At 41.1% G+C, this 15,550-nt stretch overlaps 1 protein-coding gene across 1 annotated transcript; it reads right to left on the bottom strand.

Annotated features, from left to right (window-relative positions):
• Positions 1-29: 29 nt before the first annotated feature.
• On the bottom strand, positions 30-14,760 carry LOC145499806 (ATP-binding cassette sub-family C member 4-like). The gene is made up of 8 exons (XM_081479327.1): positions 14,683-14,760; positions 10,857-11,433; positions 6,385-6,764; positions 4,219-5,789; positions 2,661-3,231; positions 2,235-2,371; positions 1,151-1,512; positions 30-885 (listed from the first exon to the last, which is right to left on the bottom strand). The coding sequence occupies exons 2-8, from the start codon at positions 11,379-11,381 to the stop codon at positions 331-333; spliced, it is 4,101 nt and encodes a 1,366-aa protein (XP_081335453.1). The 5' UTR covers positions 11,382-11,433; positions 14,683-14,760; the 3' UTR covers positions 30-330.
• Positions 14,761-15,550: the final 790 nt, after the last annotated feature.

The raw sequence follows: 15,550 nt of genomic DNA, 5'->3' as shown, positions 1-15,550 counted from the left end.
ATGAATGAACTTCTTTTGATTGGGTGCTTAAAACAATCCAACTATAAAAGAATAAAGAGTTGTCTTCCTAGCCGTCATTGGCATATCAGTAGACGAAACTTGCTCAATGGACAGCGTCGAGATAAGAATTGTACGAACTCGGTTTTCCTCGCGTTATTCAACCAGTTAAGGTTGATGTATAATGCACACAATAACTGTTTTTAACAGCCGACCATACCGTCCAGGTCACACGATCTCACAACTAAATCCAACATAGAGGAGGACTGATCGTTTAGCCCAATACCATTACTCATGACGAGTTTGTTATTTGCTTCACCAAATGAGCCAGTTTCAACACTTCTCACTTTGGTTCTGGCTTTTCACCATTTCAGAAAATAGTCCACCATTTCTTATCAACACTTCAGGTTCATCAAATTCTGCCACTCGTCCGCCACTAAGAACCAGTACCCTGTCATAATCCATGATGGTGTTCAGCCGATGAGCAATGCTGAGCACCGTAGAATCTTTAAACTTGTCACGAATAACTTCTTGAATCAGACGGTCAGTCTTGAAATCCACGTTAGCGGTGGCTTCATCCATGATGATGATCTTGCTCTTCTGGACCAATGCACGAGCCAAGCACACCAACTGCCTCTCACCAACGCTTAAGTTTGTTCCACACTCTCTCAATTTGAACTGTAGCTGTCCTGGCAAACCTTCTACAAGGGTCTTCAGCTGCACCTCCCCCAGAGCTGTCCAGAGTTCTTGGTCTGTGTGTTGTGAGAATGGGTCCATGTTCCTTCTCAATGTACCTCCGAATAGCACCGTATCTTGGGTTATAACAGCCATGGACTTGCGGGCCTCTTGGAGATTGATAGACTCAATATCAACACCGTCAATTAACACCTGAAGAGAGAGGAATATGGTTTGGCCGGTTCTAAAAAGAGTTACAGATTACACTCATCCAAAGAACTCAAAATGTTAATCTAATCGTTCCTAATAGAGAACAGAAAATCATTTAGCTCACGTCGCTTTTGAAGACGCAACGCACAGATTCGGACTACAAATACAGGACTGAACAAATATGAAAAGTTATTACTCGGAAACACATGGACCCTTGAACATTGTTTTCCATTTAATTTGAATATTCACACACCTCCGTTTTACCCACCTTTCCCAGTGGATCTGGCATACGGAACAGTGCAGATACTAGAGACGACTTTCCAGCACCGGTGCGACCAACAACCCCTACCTTCTCCTTACTAGAAATACAAACGTTTACGTCCTTCAAGATGCGTGGTCCTCCTTCAAAGTAAACCAGAGAGAGATTCTGTAGGTCTAAGCGGCCTTCGCTGGGCCAAGACCCAGGAGGAAGGGCTGGAGTGCTGTAGCCAAGCTCGGAATCTATTTTTGTGTAAGCAATTACTCGCTCGACTGACGTCATCAAGTTCTCCACCTGTGCAGCCACTCTGACGCCATATTGACTTTCGTCCAGTGTTTGCAGTGCGTACGTCAGAGCGAGGCCAGCTAAGACTGAGGAGAAACGTTAGCGGGAAGGTCAATATACACATTCCAACCTGCCTAGGTGAGTACGACGCACTTCAGTTTGCAAGCTTAAGTGTTACGTATTTCTGTTCGTTAACAAAAAATGTCCTTCGGTAACATAACTTTAACAGAAAATTGGAATCTCTCAAAGAGGGGATGAGCTAGTGTCGCTGAGTAAGGGGTCAGCTGCAACAGACAGTGAAAGACACTAAAGCATGTCAGAAAGCGCGCCATGAGATCTGTTCTTCTGTTCTTCGATCATTGTTATGATCGAAATAAACAAGTGATTCTCCTCTCTTTTCCTTACAGTGTTCTGCAAACGAAATGAAAAACATTTTCTCCGTGTTTCCATTCAGTAATAGAAACATTCGTAAAAGTTGGGGAGAACTCGACTAAGCTGTTGAAGCATCAACCTGCGGCTCGTGCTCTCACAGGATTTCTCGTTCTCTGAACTACTCTGTTTTGAGGGAGAATAGTTCCACCCCTTTCTTGTTAAATCGTTCCTCACCGCAATGCCCTCAACGTACATATAAGATGGATTTAAGCGACGATTAGACGGCCAGCAGGTAGGCATACCAAAGATACTAGTTGCTTAATCGTGATTCACGCTTACGCCACCGTGATATCTAACAAAAAAAGGTCTCATAGAATTGTCGCCCAAATTGCCGAAAAGTAAGACTGAAATTAGAATACGCTAGGTGTATACTTACCAGAATTTTCCCCGATGAAAATAGCAGTCACTGCCACTGTGATAACAAACACACTACAAAGAAGATCGATGCGAATAGCCAACCATCGATTGCACGACACTACCATAAAGAAAGCTTGAGTGTTCTCGTCCTGGTACCTAACAAGACAGATTGATTGAAAAGCACATATTAACTGCCACTATGAAACTGAAATAACCAAGATGGCTCCCGAGAGGTAGTGGTGTTCCTTACGCCATATAATGATCTATTATCGACCAAGCTTATGCGGTTAAGATTACTGGATATTGGCCAGTTTTTTGTGTGCCCAGCTATCTTGACATCACGCTTGGTCAATTACCTACATGTATTGCCCTTACAGACATTTGAGTGCTAAGTGTGGGTAGCTGAGAGTTTTTTCAACCTCTAAAGTATCCTATCTGCGCTAACCTTTGAAGCCTCTCAAGAAATGTTCTGCTCATGTTTGAAACATGCACTATTTCAAGTCCATTCGCTGTTTCCGTGATGTGCGAGTACACAGGACTGCATTTGATGGCTTCAATCCTCTTCAGCTCTCTGGAGGACTTAAGATAGTAACGGGCATAAAAAGCCACTGTCGCAAGAATTGGAAGAAGGGCCAAGAAAAGCCAGTAGTTGGTTGCAGCGGGAACCAACATGGCGCAGAATGAGGTAAGGCAGGTTGTAAGTGCTCGCAGAAATAGCGGCGGCAACTCGTCGTCCATACAACCTACATCTTTGGAAAAGCGATTCAAGATGCGGCCAGCCGGGTTACTGTCGTAAAATAAAACTGGGGCTTTGATTGCTGATATGGTCATTTTGTTGTGAAGGTTTTCAGCTGCCTTCAGAAGGATGTAGTAAAAGAAGAAACATGACGCTGCCATGACAACAATAGACACCACCACAAGAGAGGTGTAAATGCCTTGAGTGACTGGAGCTTTCTGTTGATCTGGTGGCATCTTTGCCATTCTGGACAGCCACCAGTTTGGACCTACGAGGAAAACTAAAAAAAGAAAAAATCATACTGTAAGTAGCTTATTCAGCTAATCGGAATCTTACTGAAATCTAACACTTTTCCCATTTTAAATTTACCTCTAATAGTTTACCGAAAGAGAGCAAATGTTGATTTTATGACCATAGAAAATTGAGATTAGAAAACTGTAGCTAGACTGAAGAAGTAAACAAAGATAAGTATACTCAAGAATACATTTTTTGGTAACGTTTCAGAAAATGCACAATTTTTCATATAAATTCTCATGGATGAATATTGCTCAAAATTTTAATAAACTAAATGTTACCCTGACTGCCGAGGCCAATTGTTGCTGTAATCTTAGTTTACATATTTAAATTTTTATAGTCTAGTTTTTTCAATTTTAAATTTTATAGTCTAGTTCTTGTACTTTTATTTAATAGATAACATATTTAAATTTTACATTTTAATTTCAGCATACACATTCACATTTAAACGAGCCCCAGGCTCACTGGTGAAATGTGTCTAACTAAAGTACTTACTTACTTACTTACTACTTACAAAAGTTCATTTTATGGTAAAAAAACACTGTGTTTTTAACCAGGAGCCGTTCTGAAGCAACGACAACTAGGAAATGACATTTTTTTTTCAGTTACTTGATCTACCAGCCTGTTTGGGTTTCACGCCAACTCCACTGAAAATACAGGGTCGTTGTCATACGATTATGTTAAGATTAGATCCACGTTGTACTTCGCAATTGTATATTGTATTTTGTATGCTGACAGTTTATGCATTAATAAAGACGTGCTAAAACTAAAAGAAAGCATCTCGCTTTGTTCGTCCATTTTTTCATTACTTTCAATGCAAATCATATTTTGCTTGAATGCGATGCGACTTGCCGAGCTGGGCTGTAAACTTAGCTGGAGAGAAATAACGCAACATTCGATTGAAATTTCAGCGATAGATCGATGGTATCGAATGACAACGGTGCTGCTAGCGGATATTGTATAGAATTGTTACCTTGCGCCACGATCAAGACAAATGCCAGGAGGATTATTAAAGGAACTGGAAGTCCTGCTTTAAAGTAATCCCAGTAAAGTCGCCAAGTAACAGTGCCAGTCGTCTTAATTTCCTCATCTTCCTTCAAATCAAGGACTGGTCGATGATCAGTCTCAGGCGTGTCACACTCGCTTACACGAGACCGAGAACGAGTACTCCACAGAGCACTTGCACCCTTTATAAATCCAACGCCTACTTCGGAAGTAACATCTTCCTCCAACAGTTTATGCAGTTCAATATCATGCCCTATTTCGTGCGACTCTGAGGTAGCTGCTCGAGGTTTCTGCATGGGGGTATCTCTCTTATTGAATTCGTTAAGACTAACACTTCTTGTGCCCACCGGGTCACCTTCCAAGCGCTGAGAAACGTCTAGCATACCGGAAAACACTCCTTGGTCTGCAAGTTCACTGTATCTCCCCTGATGCGCGATGGTCCCATTTTTCATCACAGCAATGTGATCCAAATCTTTCAAATAGTGCAACTGGTGGGTAACCAACAAGCGAATGTGACCAGATAAATACTTCAGTATACAACTCTTAAAAAGGTTTCTTCCTACCTTAGTATCGACTGCACTCAGTGGATCATCGAGGAGGTAAATATCAGCATCTGAGTATACTGCACGAGCTAGACCTACACGGGCTTTCTGACCTCCACTGAGAATGGCTCCACGCTGCCCGATTTCCGTTAGATCGCCATTGGAGAAGGCCGCTAAGTCCTTCGTCAAACCACAGATATCTACAATTTGCTGGAACTTCTCTTCGTTAAATGGCAAGCCGAATAATATATTATCCTTTACCGTCCCCGAAAATACCCAGGGTATTTGCGGAACATAGGACACTTTACCATAATAAGATATAGTTCCTTCCCACACAGGTATTTCTCCAAGAACAGCTGTCAGCAAAGAAGATTTTCCACTCCCTACAGGACCAGTTATCGCTAAAATTTCACCTTTACATACATTCAAAGTTGCGTTTCTTAACGTAAAGGTATCCGCGAGAGAATCTCGATTCCAAGCACACGACGCTTCAGAAATTGATACAAACGGTTCTTTAGTGCTTGTTTCATGACTGGTTATCAATCCGGTGGTCACGTCAGTAATCAGGTTTGCAGAATCACCTCGTTCACTTGAATCACTCAAAAGAACGGTCATTTCTACCTCCGCAGAACCTTTTCCCAGTGACACAAGATTATCGTCAACATTTAACGGCTCCGTTGAAGACAAATGTTTTGTTCGATGTTGCGTGCCCTTTTCAACATCCGGTGCTTTATCCTTAAGAAAGAACTGTATTCTATCGAGTGCCACTTTAGCATCAGCCACATTGTATACGGACATGCTCAAACTGTTACAAAATGCAAACTTGATAGTGTCTAAGCCTAAAAGAAGCGTGAATATTGTGAAGGATGACAAGTGAGTCCCTGTCAAAGCCAGTGCAGCAACTGACATCAGGACGGCGATAGGGAGCGTAGTGTAGAACAGAACAAGAAGCAGGGAAAAGATAAGACCTTTGAAACGAATTATTGCCATCTCCTTCCTGCAACAAGAACAAATTAACTAAGTATGGACATAAATACCGTACGATATACTCCGTGTTTTAACCCTCTTTACCCTTGGGAATGGGGGTTAGAGGGGTTTAAAGTGCCCGCAGTCGTTTCAACCTTAACTGGTAAACATGTGTGACATTTCCTGAAGAGTGTTAAAGAACATTTTAGTGTAATTATTGGATCGGTTTTATCCCACAATCTTGACACCTCTTGTACGTTTGACTTTTCCCAAATATTTTTTGGTCAATTTGGTAGTTGTTCTGACTTATTTAAAGACCTTAAAATCTAAATTTAAATCCACTAAGGTAGATGGAAGATGGCAGACATTCTGACATATGTGAAGTTACGATTATCTCGTGATTGTCTCAAAGTTAAGTTCGGATGCTTTACACACCGTAACGTTTCACTTGCTGAGTAGTTTGATCACTATTGAGTGAACACCTTTGCAGATGCATTCACATACATCCTACCACCCACGCTCACGAACGGAAAAAGAAACGAGTCCGAGCTAAATACAGTGAACTATGTTAAAGTGAGAAGCTCCGAGTGTGTTGAAGAGCAGAATCACTAATTTCTCCCTGGTACCTGCGAAGATCACAAACAGCGTCTCTGAAGTTCCACTCCCAAGCACACATCTTCACTGCTCGTATTCCAGAAATGATTTCATTCATCACCACGAGTCGTTCATCCGTGAAAGCAGCTGCTTTGTCTCTGAGCTTAGCAGCTTTTCTTGCCAGTAACATTTGAAAGGCGACAAGAATGAAAAATATGGCTGCACCAGCCAGGGCTTCCCAACCAATCAGGTACCACAGGATAACCAAACTAATCGTCAGTTCCAGCGGTGCGGCTAGCACCATACCCAGTTGGTTCAAGGAGCGCTCTACTTTCTGTGCGTCATTTGACACAAGGTTAATAGTGTTTCCAGACAATGTAGCTTCCAGACTATGGCGCTTTAGAGAAAGAACCTGTATGCAGAAAATAAAGTTCACCTAAATCTATCTATTACAGTCACGCAAGGAACAGCATGAGGTAGCGGTAAGGAGGCAGAGATGGGGATAAGAGCTCATCGCAAGTTTCCGTAGTATAAAACCACTGGGAGTATAGTTACTCCCTAATATGTGGAGCAAATGCTAGTCCCACACGGGTTGCAACCCCCACTCATTAGCTCCTAACCCTTCCTCTTCCATCCCAATATATAGTCCTGCTATTACATCCCAACAATTCGGAATCACCCAATCATACTCTAGAGTGAAGTTAGCAACGCACTTTGGGAGAAGAGTGTGACCCCAAAAACATCACAGGGACCTTACGAATCCAGATCTCTTTAGGTAATAACCTCTCATAATAAGCCTCCCTTGCTCACAATGTCGCTATCTCTAGATACTTTTCTTGGCGCAGCTAAAATTATAGAGCTACATTGGGCACTCATTTGACTGAGAATCAAATAACGTGAAATAAATAAAAAGTAGCTTCCATTTGGTGCGAGACTAAATGGAGGATATTACATGTTGGCTAGAAGATATGAGTTTTATGTTCTCGTGGCAACAACAATATCTCACGAGCACTCGTGAGATATTGTTCTTGCCTCGAGAGCATAAAATTCATATCTTCGAGCTAACGTGTACTGTTCTTTTTATTATATAAACATACTGATGACGGCGTTTGTGACGATTTTCCGAAGATTTCCGACCCACTTTCCGAAGATTTCCGAAAATTGTCCAAAACTTGCCCGAACGTCAGACAAACGTTGCCAAACATTTTTCGAAAATTTCTGAAGATTGCCGAATACCTTCAAGGAAGAACGGAAGATGTTTCGATCATACATCAACGAATTTAAGTACAATTCAAGAGACAAACTTGATATCAATGAAATCATATTTTCACTAGTGAGGATTATGTACTTATTGGCTAAGTTAGGTCGGGCCGAACGGGAATATATTTGGCTCTCGATCAGGACGTAGAGACCTCGCTGCGCTCGGTCCGTACGTCCTGACCGAAAGCCAAATATTTTCCCGTTCGGCCCGACCTAACTTAGCCAATAAGTACATAATCCTCACTAGTGAAGATATGATTTCAATGATATCAAGTTTTGAAAATTCTGTTTGAACCTAAAAAAGACGCAATTACACAACATCAGACGGCCGCGCGCTGAACAACTACAATTAAGATTCTACAATAAAGACGTGTCATTTATTCCTTCGCGTCGAACAAGAAACTCTCAATTCGTCGAAAAACACGACTTGTTTTCTCATTTTTGTTTTTCAATGTAAGTCCCCAATTACAATTCACGCTAACGGGATTGGCTAGCCTGTTTAAAAAAAACCAACAGAAAGTTGACATAAAGCTGTCAAAAATATGTCAAAACCATCAAAAACTTAGCGAGTGAAAAAAGTTTGCTTCACGCTTCACTGAAATTGTTCACAAATCTTCTTCGTGTGAAGACTCAAGAAAATGTCGGCGTTGTTTCAAGCGATTTGTCGACCTCTTGGATTCTCTTGAACAAGGGAGAACCAGCAACTGAATATTAATGACACCGATGTTGGCTCCCACAAACAGTGCCTGGGTTTGCTGACTTTGCTGGCTTTGCTGTGTAGTGGAAATTACACTATTAAACACAAGCGAGTTTTATTATCTGGATGAACTGTACGGTAATGAACTTGTGTTCGTACTCAGTTTTGTCTCTTCAAACAACACTGATGTAGAAACTGCAGAGCAATTTATCCTACTTTACACAAGGTATTTTTGTGATTTCTCTTCTCCCAACTCTGGAAACTCGAAGAAAAAATTTATATTGTACTTTGTTTTCTTCGCGACTTGCCGGTTTTCTTGCTTATGACCCACGATAAAATCTTTGATGCTTTCCACTGAAAGAAGTTTCGCCTCAAGACTGTTTGCTTATTCTGAAGGTTAATTATCGGACACCGTCTGATAATTAACTGTCTGATTCATCCGGAAAAGTTGTTTTCTTGACCGCCTGTTTGCTTGTTGTTGGCTTCTGAGAAAGTTGTGAGCTTCTTCAGTTGTGAGGACTGTTAACTTTCTTTCTGTTCTTTCGGAGTGAGTTGGGGACTGAAGTTGTTCTGCATCAAACAGTTCGCCTGGATAGTAAACTTCGCTCTCAGAATGTTCACTTTCATCACTCATTTTGAAGAGAATAAAATTTTGACCACTTAACGGTTGAACCTAAATAGGACGCGATTACATAACATCAGACGGCCGTGCGCGGAAAAACTACAGAGAAGATTCTGCAATAAAAGCTCAGTGTCATTTATTTCTTCGCGTCGAACAAGAAACTCACAACTCATCGAAAAATACGACTCCTTTTCTCATATATATTTTTTTTCAATATAAGTGCACAAATACAATTTGTTGTAAATAAGTTAGGGACTGGAGCTGGTTTGACCTGCGAGGTCTGAGTCGAGTCTCGTGATTGACACTTGAAAAACGTGTGCAAGAAAGGAATCGAAGAGAACGGAAAGGGTCTAGCGTGGACATTGATCTATCTCTGTATTACGGAAAATATCTATCGGAACACGGAATTAACTCTTAGAACAACATTGTCATATCTCGGAATCTATCAAGGGATCAAAATAAAGAGTATGGATCGATACAACACAATTCATGCTAAAAAGCCAACAGAAAGTTGACATAAAGCTGTCAAAATATGTCGCTGCGCTCGGTCCGTGCGTCCTGACCGAGAGACAAATATTTTCCCGTCCGGCCCGACCTTACTCAGTCAATAAGTACACATGACTTCATGACAAGTGCGCGCGTACGGTATTTACGCACGAGTTGTTGACGTATCAGAAAACAAACGAGTGAGCGTAGCGAACGAGTGAGTTTTCTGATACAAAAACGAGTGCGTAAATACCGTACAAAGCACTTTCAATGTTTTATTTTATTTTTTTTATTTTATACTTACTGAGATTTTCACCCCCAACCAGATTTTCACCCTTCATTCGGCAGAACAAATGTCAAGTTATGTTTTTATTCCGTCTGAGTGCAAGCACTTTGTCGCTTCTTCAAGAACCTAGTGTAAACATTTTCGTCATCAGTCAACGCTTCAGCTACGTTTGATTTGTTTCCCTTGTCTTGCTTTTTTTAAGTCGTTTGCTCCAAGCTTCCAGACATTTCCTTGCTTGGTAAAACTCTTTCTCGTCGATAATGCTTACGGCATATTTGCCTTCTTTAAAACTTTCCCTGCCTTTTCCTTTTTTTTAGAGGAATTCGCTAAGAAAGCTAACCTTAACGTCTCATCGGGTTTTTGCTCGAGTCTTTTTGTTCCTCCGTTCCTGGAAGTACTTTTTAAGGGGTTTATCTAAAGCGATAAACCTGTTCGAACTTTCCGCCATTGTCTGTGGTTTATAGCTAATTTGCGAGAAAACTGGAGTAAACTTGTGCAAACTTAACAAACTTCTGGGAACGCGTTGCGGACTGATTCATTTTGAGAGCTGATGTCTGATTGGATGAAGCGCTTTTCCTACGTGTGAGAAAGTCGTTTCGCAATTGTGATTGGATAAAGAAATTTCCGTATGAGTTTTTCATGCAGTCGACTCTATCCAAAAATCTCAGTAAGTATGAGATAAAATGGAAAATACGACACCCGAGTCCGGGATGTGGTTTCGTATGAATTTAACGAGTGGTGCTTTTTCCAGCAAAACACTCGTGTCTATATAATAAGCTCGGATATTTGTCCGCAGTAATTATCTGTTCCGAGGAGCGAACAGCTTTTCGAGAGCGAAGTTCGAGGAAACTGTGAGCTTCAAGGAGACCACCAGGATCAATCGCTCGGCCTTTAAAAACTGAAAAAAGTTTCTCTGGTCTTACGGATTGAGTCTCAGTTGGATAAGACTTTTTCGATGGGCAGTTAAAATTGCATGTCGTTAGCTGTGTGGTTAGTGGAGTGAGGATTCATTGCGATTTTGAGCACGGAATGAAACTCATTCTTTTGAGCTTTTGCGTGGAACAAAATGATACGCCTGGGATATGTTAGGAATTATTACATTACATCCAGTACCAAGTTGTACGCCAATTTTCAAAGTACTTTACAAATTTACCTTCTTGTAAACGAGTCCAATTAACGCCACCTTCAGCTTCAATGCCCACAATTCAGTAAGGTAGTCATAGTGATGCGTTGATATAACTTTCACTAAGGTTGCTGTTCCCAACAGTACCACACTGATTATGGCGAGCTTCATGTCCATATTTGGCTCATCATTCAACGTCTTCAACAGAAGCCAAAGAGACAAAGGCTGAAACGCAAAGCTCAAAGCCCAGAATGTTCTTAAGACGATAATCATAACAGCTGATTTCCAAGGGATCAATCTCAACATTGCTTTCCACAGCCGCGGTTTTTTGTCTCCTGATTGACTCTTTTTTAATTCGTCCAACCAACATTTCTCCGCTTTCCTTACCACCACCTCGGCTTCGTAGCCTTCAAGAAGAGGAAATAAATCCTCTTCGGTCAGCGGTCGATTACTGCCCAGTCTCAATAGGTCATTCATCCACCAAAAGAATATGATTGACAGCCAACTTGCTCCATCTCTTGGGTTTTTGCTCTCTGAACTGCGCGTGCTCAACATGATCCCTCCGAGAGAATGCCACTATTATTCCAATTTTTAGCCACAAGACGTCCTAAAAAGGGAGGAATACTTTAAACAACTTTGTCTCGTTTGTCAGCTTCTAGATTCGTATAAATACATTTCAATGCACTTCGGATTAAATTACGACCCTACATACAACTTGGAGGGCATTTTAAGAATATTTTCTACAGGCGAGGCAGATTCAATAGGAAAGCTTCGGCAGATTCCAATGAGACGTTGGTGCCTAAAATTTACCACGGCCGTAATTAATGCGAATGCACGATATATCTACTCTCTTCATAAAGTGCTGATTTTCATATACCATTTAATAGATTAAGCCAAGAGGCTTAGATATGATAAATGATTGATTTATAAACAACCTCCCCAAGATTTAGGCCTGTTCGACTTTTTATGACGGTTTGATTTTTTTTTATAATATAAGAAGATTGATATGGAGAAAGTTGTTGGAGAGCAAGACCTGGTCAGACCTTGCTCTCCAGGCACATTTTCCATAGAAATCCTCTAAATTTTCTGAAAATTCAAACTAATGTTTAAGATAGCTCTTTAACGCCAGGGTCCTCAAAATGGCAGTTTGGCTATTTTCGATTTGTTTTTTACCACAATACAAACGTCAAACAAAATGTTTCTTTCAGAGCGCGAGCTGAAAAAGGCATTGCGTGACACATTGACGCGAGCAGCGTTATCTGGACTTCTATCGACAACGGCAAATTAGCCAATAAGATTGCGAGATTAGTAGCAATTGTGGTAAAAATGCTCTTTCCATTTCCGGTGTTTTTTAAGTAATCGCGCATAATGTATGTTTTGTTTTCAGCTAAACAATTGGTCACGTGACCCCAACTGCAAAGGGCCTATCAGGGCTAATAAAAACAGATGTTATCCTGTCATATTTTTTTGGCTCAATACCCTAAGGGCCGATTTACACGGTACGACTTTGTCGTATAAGGCAAGTTCAGGATAGGCCTGCAACATGACTAAGGACCATTTACACGCGCACGACATTTTCATTTACAAAATTAAATATGCAAAAAGTTGCAACGGGATTTTCGGAGCGAAAGCTCTAACACACGGTAAACAGATATTTTAGCTGTCCTGCACTTTGAAAAAACTTTCTAACAAGATACTTTTCGCTTTAATCCGTTCAGTACTTTTCGAGAAACGTCGTACCGTGTAAATCGGCCCTGAGAGGTACCAAAACCGCTTTTTTAACCCCTAAAAGGTACGACGAGCACTATCGTCCTTTATATATCGCCCCCCGGACACCAATATCGCGGCCGTAAAGTATGGGAAACATCTGTCAATTACAGTATTAGTTTTGCTGCAGTATTTTAAAAAATCAAAACGTTTTTGCTCTAGAGTTGCCACGCATTGAAATTGATACTTTATCTTGGCTTCGTAGCTGGCAGGATGCAAGAGCGACTAATTTAATATAACCTAAAGATTGTTCAGTTTGCAAAGCTTTAACTGAAATTTCGACAGCCTTCTCAAGTTGCCATTTTAATGTCACGCAACGCGAAAAACCTTGGAAATTCAAACGTGCCCTATTAAAACACGAAGAAACCTGTAGAGCTACAACTTTGTAACTTTCTGAGAGTGTTATATATGATGAAACTAAAACCCGAGAAAGATAGGTAATTTTTTTTTTTCGTATTACGTGACATCGGTACATAATTGGACGTTTCTATTGCAAGTAAGTTCCTGTATGTTTACGTGAAGCTGTGTGGAGTTCAATTTGTTTATCACATGGCGGATAGGGACCCAAGAAGAGGTAGCGAGCACCTTGAACAATAATTCTGCCGGAAAACGTTGGATCAGGCGTTCATTGAGCTCGTCACGTAATCTTCCTCTCCCATCCGTGGGGTGCGTGACGAACCCAAAGAGAGTCTGCGTTGGAGGTTAGTATTAAATAAAGTTAAATTCTACGTTGCGTCGCGGTTTTGTCTTTGTTTTTCTTCGTGTACAGAGTCACCGGAGCGCGGCAATTACCTACGGGTGCTATGCCACACAACACGTCTAATAATTTGTGACGATTATGTAAACATTTACATTTTCAAGATGGCGGCCATTATCCAACCATGCGGAGAAATGGAACAATCTACAGTCTTGAGATCGATTCTGGACGTTACCATCAGTTACAGTGGGTGTGTTTAAAACACGAAATGGCGAAATGACAGAATGTCAGTACGGTTAGCCTAAATAGCGCTCCGGTTATCCTTGATTACTATCACCCAACTAGTGGACTAATGCAAACTTTGCATTCTAATTGGTTACGCTCCTAGAGGACTATAGCGAAATTGGCGCAATCGCGTGTGACGCTTTCTTTCGTTTCATTCCCAAACAAATATTTCTTCAACTTGCATTTGCTAACTTTATTATTACCTTCTCTGTCCGACTAGCTGGGTGATACTAAAACAATTAGACCCTTCGTCCTCAAGGGGCACGGTTCAATAGCCCATTCGGCTTCGCCTCATGGGCTATTTACCTGTAGCCCTAGCGGGCTACGGGTCTAATTGTTAAATATCACCGACCCAGCAGTTGTTAGCTGTCAATAGTTGTAAGGCAGACTTAACCCTTACAGACACCCGTCTTCCTCGGGCCGCATCCCACAATGAATCTTACCCGTACTGTCATTCATCTTTTCGCCATTTCACGTTTTAAGCGTAATAAGCCTGATCACACTCTATTCGTGGTGTAATTTCTCAAAGCGTAGCAAGAGATCAGGCATTATTTGCATAAACATGTGCTGATCCGACCGCGAATAGAAACTAAATTCACAGCTACTTACTTTACATCGCTTACAGGTCAGTTGTTACAATCGCTCCTTGCTCAATCACGTAACATTTATAATTGCGTGAAAAAATATGCGAGGAGTAAGAGTCAGCAATAATCATACTCGATTACATACAACTGAATTTCGAACTCATCGAGACAAGGAGTTATATTTCAAAAATCGCACAGCTAGCCACGTTCTCCGGTCGCATGCATGATATTGCAGTGCGAATTTAATTTGACTTTCAAGAGTAATGCAATAGCCCCGATGAGTAATAAGGTTAGAACGGTTAGCTAATATTACAGTGTATCTACTCATAGTTAGTAATCCCTGTACTAACTATCATCTACAGGGCGAAAAAGCGTGAATAAACATGTATCACTCAGTGTCGGTACTTTCATTTAAATATTTAACACCTAAGGGAGAGATTTTCGACGAGATTTTAACCCGTATCAGACTATCCATAGAGGATTGATGAAATATTGATAAGTAAGTTAAGTGCATCTCACTCACCTTTGAGTTTGACTTGTACCAAAGCATTAGCCTTTCTCGCTATTTCTTGTCGATTATCCAGCCTCAATAAGAGTAGTAGTGAAGCGTGACCGCGATGCAGTGACGTGTTTATCAAGAATATCAACTATCGCGTCACGCAACCCTCTTTGGAGTAACACGAGTTTAGAGAGATTTTGATAGACCTCTGTTAATGTTTGTTTCCTGTCAATTATTTGACGTTTTACGCAGTTTAGATGTACAGTGGAACCCCGTTAATACGGTCACCGGTGGGTCATGAAAATTTGGCCGCGTTAACGGGGTGGCCGCATTAACGGTTATCATTATATGGCTAGCACCGTAAGCGGGCAAGATGAATCAAATCCTGCGCTGTGATTGGCTACCCGAGCGGGCAAGATAGAGCTATCTTGCCCGCTCGGGACTACCCGCCGTGTCCCGCAAGAAAAATTTCCCCAAAAGCCATATAATAAATCTTTTATTGACCAAGCTTGTTCGGTCAAGATGGCTGGATATTGGCCTCGTTCTTTTTTTGCGAAAAAAAGAACTTCACCAATATTCAACCATCTTGACCTCACACTTGGTCAATAACCCATATTTCTGATCCAAATTGACTTTAACAGATGTTCACAATTGCACTTCTAAACAAATGTTTTTAAAATATGCATAAGGAATGCAGATATAACCTAAAAATGGAAAGATGAACATAACTAGTTTGAGTGGTCGTATAAACAGGGGAAAATTATAAAGTACATGTTGGGATTCCAGAATGTGGCCGTTGGCCGTATTAATGTAACGGGTGGCCGCATTATTGGGGAAAAGTATGGGCGTTTCGCGGGAACAACAAAAAGTGGCCGTAATAACGAGGTGACCG

The sequence above is a fragment of the Orbicella franksi genome, chromosome 10, assembly GCF_964199315.1.
Source record: "Orbicella franksi chromosome 10, jaOrbFran1.1, whole genome shotgun sequence".
Classification (NCBI taxonomy): domain Eukaryota; kingdom Metazoa; phylum Cnidaria; class Anthozoa; order Scleractinia; family Merulinidae; genus Orbicella; species Orbicella franksi.
The sequence above is the reverse complement of the archived record's forward strand: the minus strand, read 5'-3'. Positions and strand labels throughout refer to the sequence as shown.

Bases quoted from the DNA above. Each gene is read 5' to 3' on its own strand.
- LOC145499806 (XM_081479327.1), bottom strand. From the start codon at position 11,381: ATGTTGAGCACGCGCAGTTCAGAGAGCAAAAACCCAAGAGATGGAGCA. The intron at 5,790-6,384 runs GTACCAGGGAGA...TTCTTGTTGCAG, and splicing joins GCTGTTTGTGATCTTCGCAG to GAAGGAGATGGCAATAATTC. The intron at 886-1,150 runs GTGGGTAAAACG...CTCTCTCTTCAG, and splicing joins TGCCAGATCCACTGGGAAAG to GTGTTAATTGACGGTGTTGA.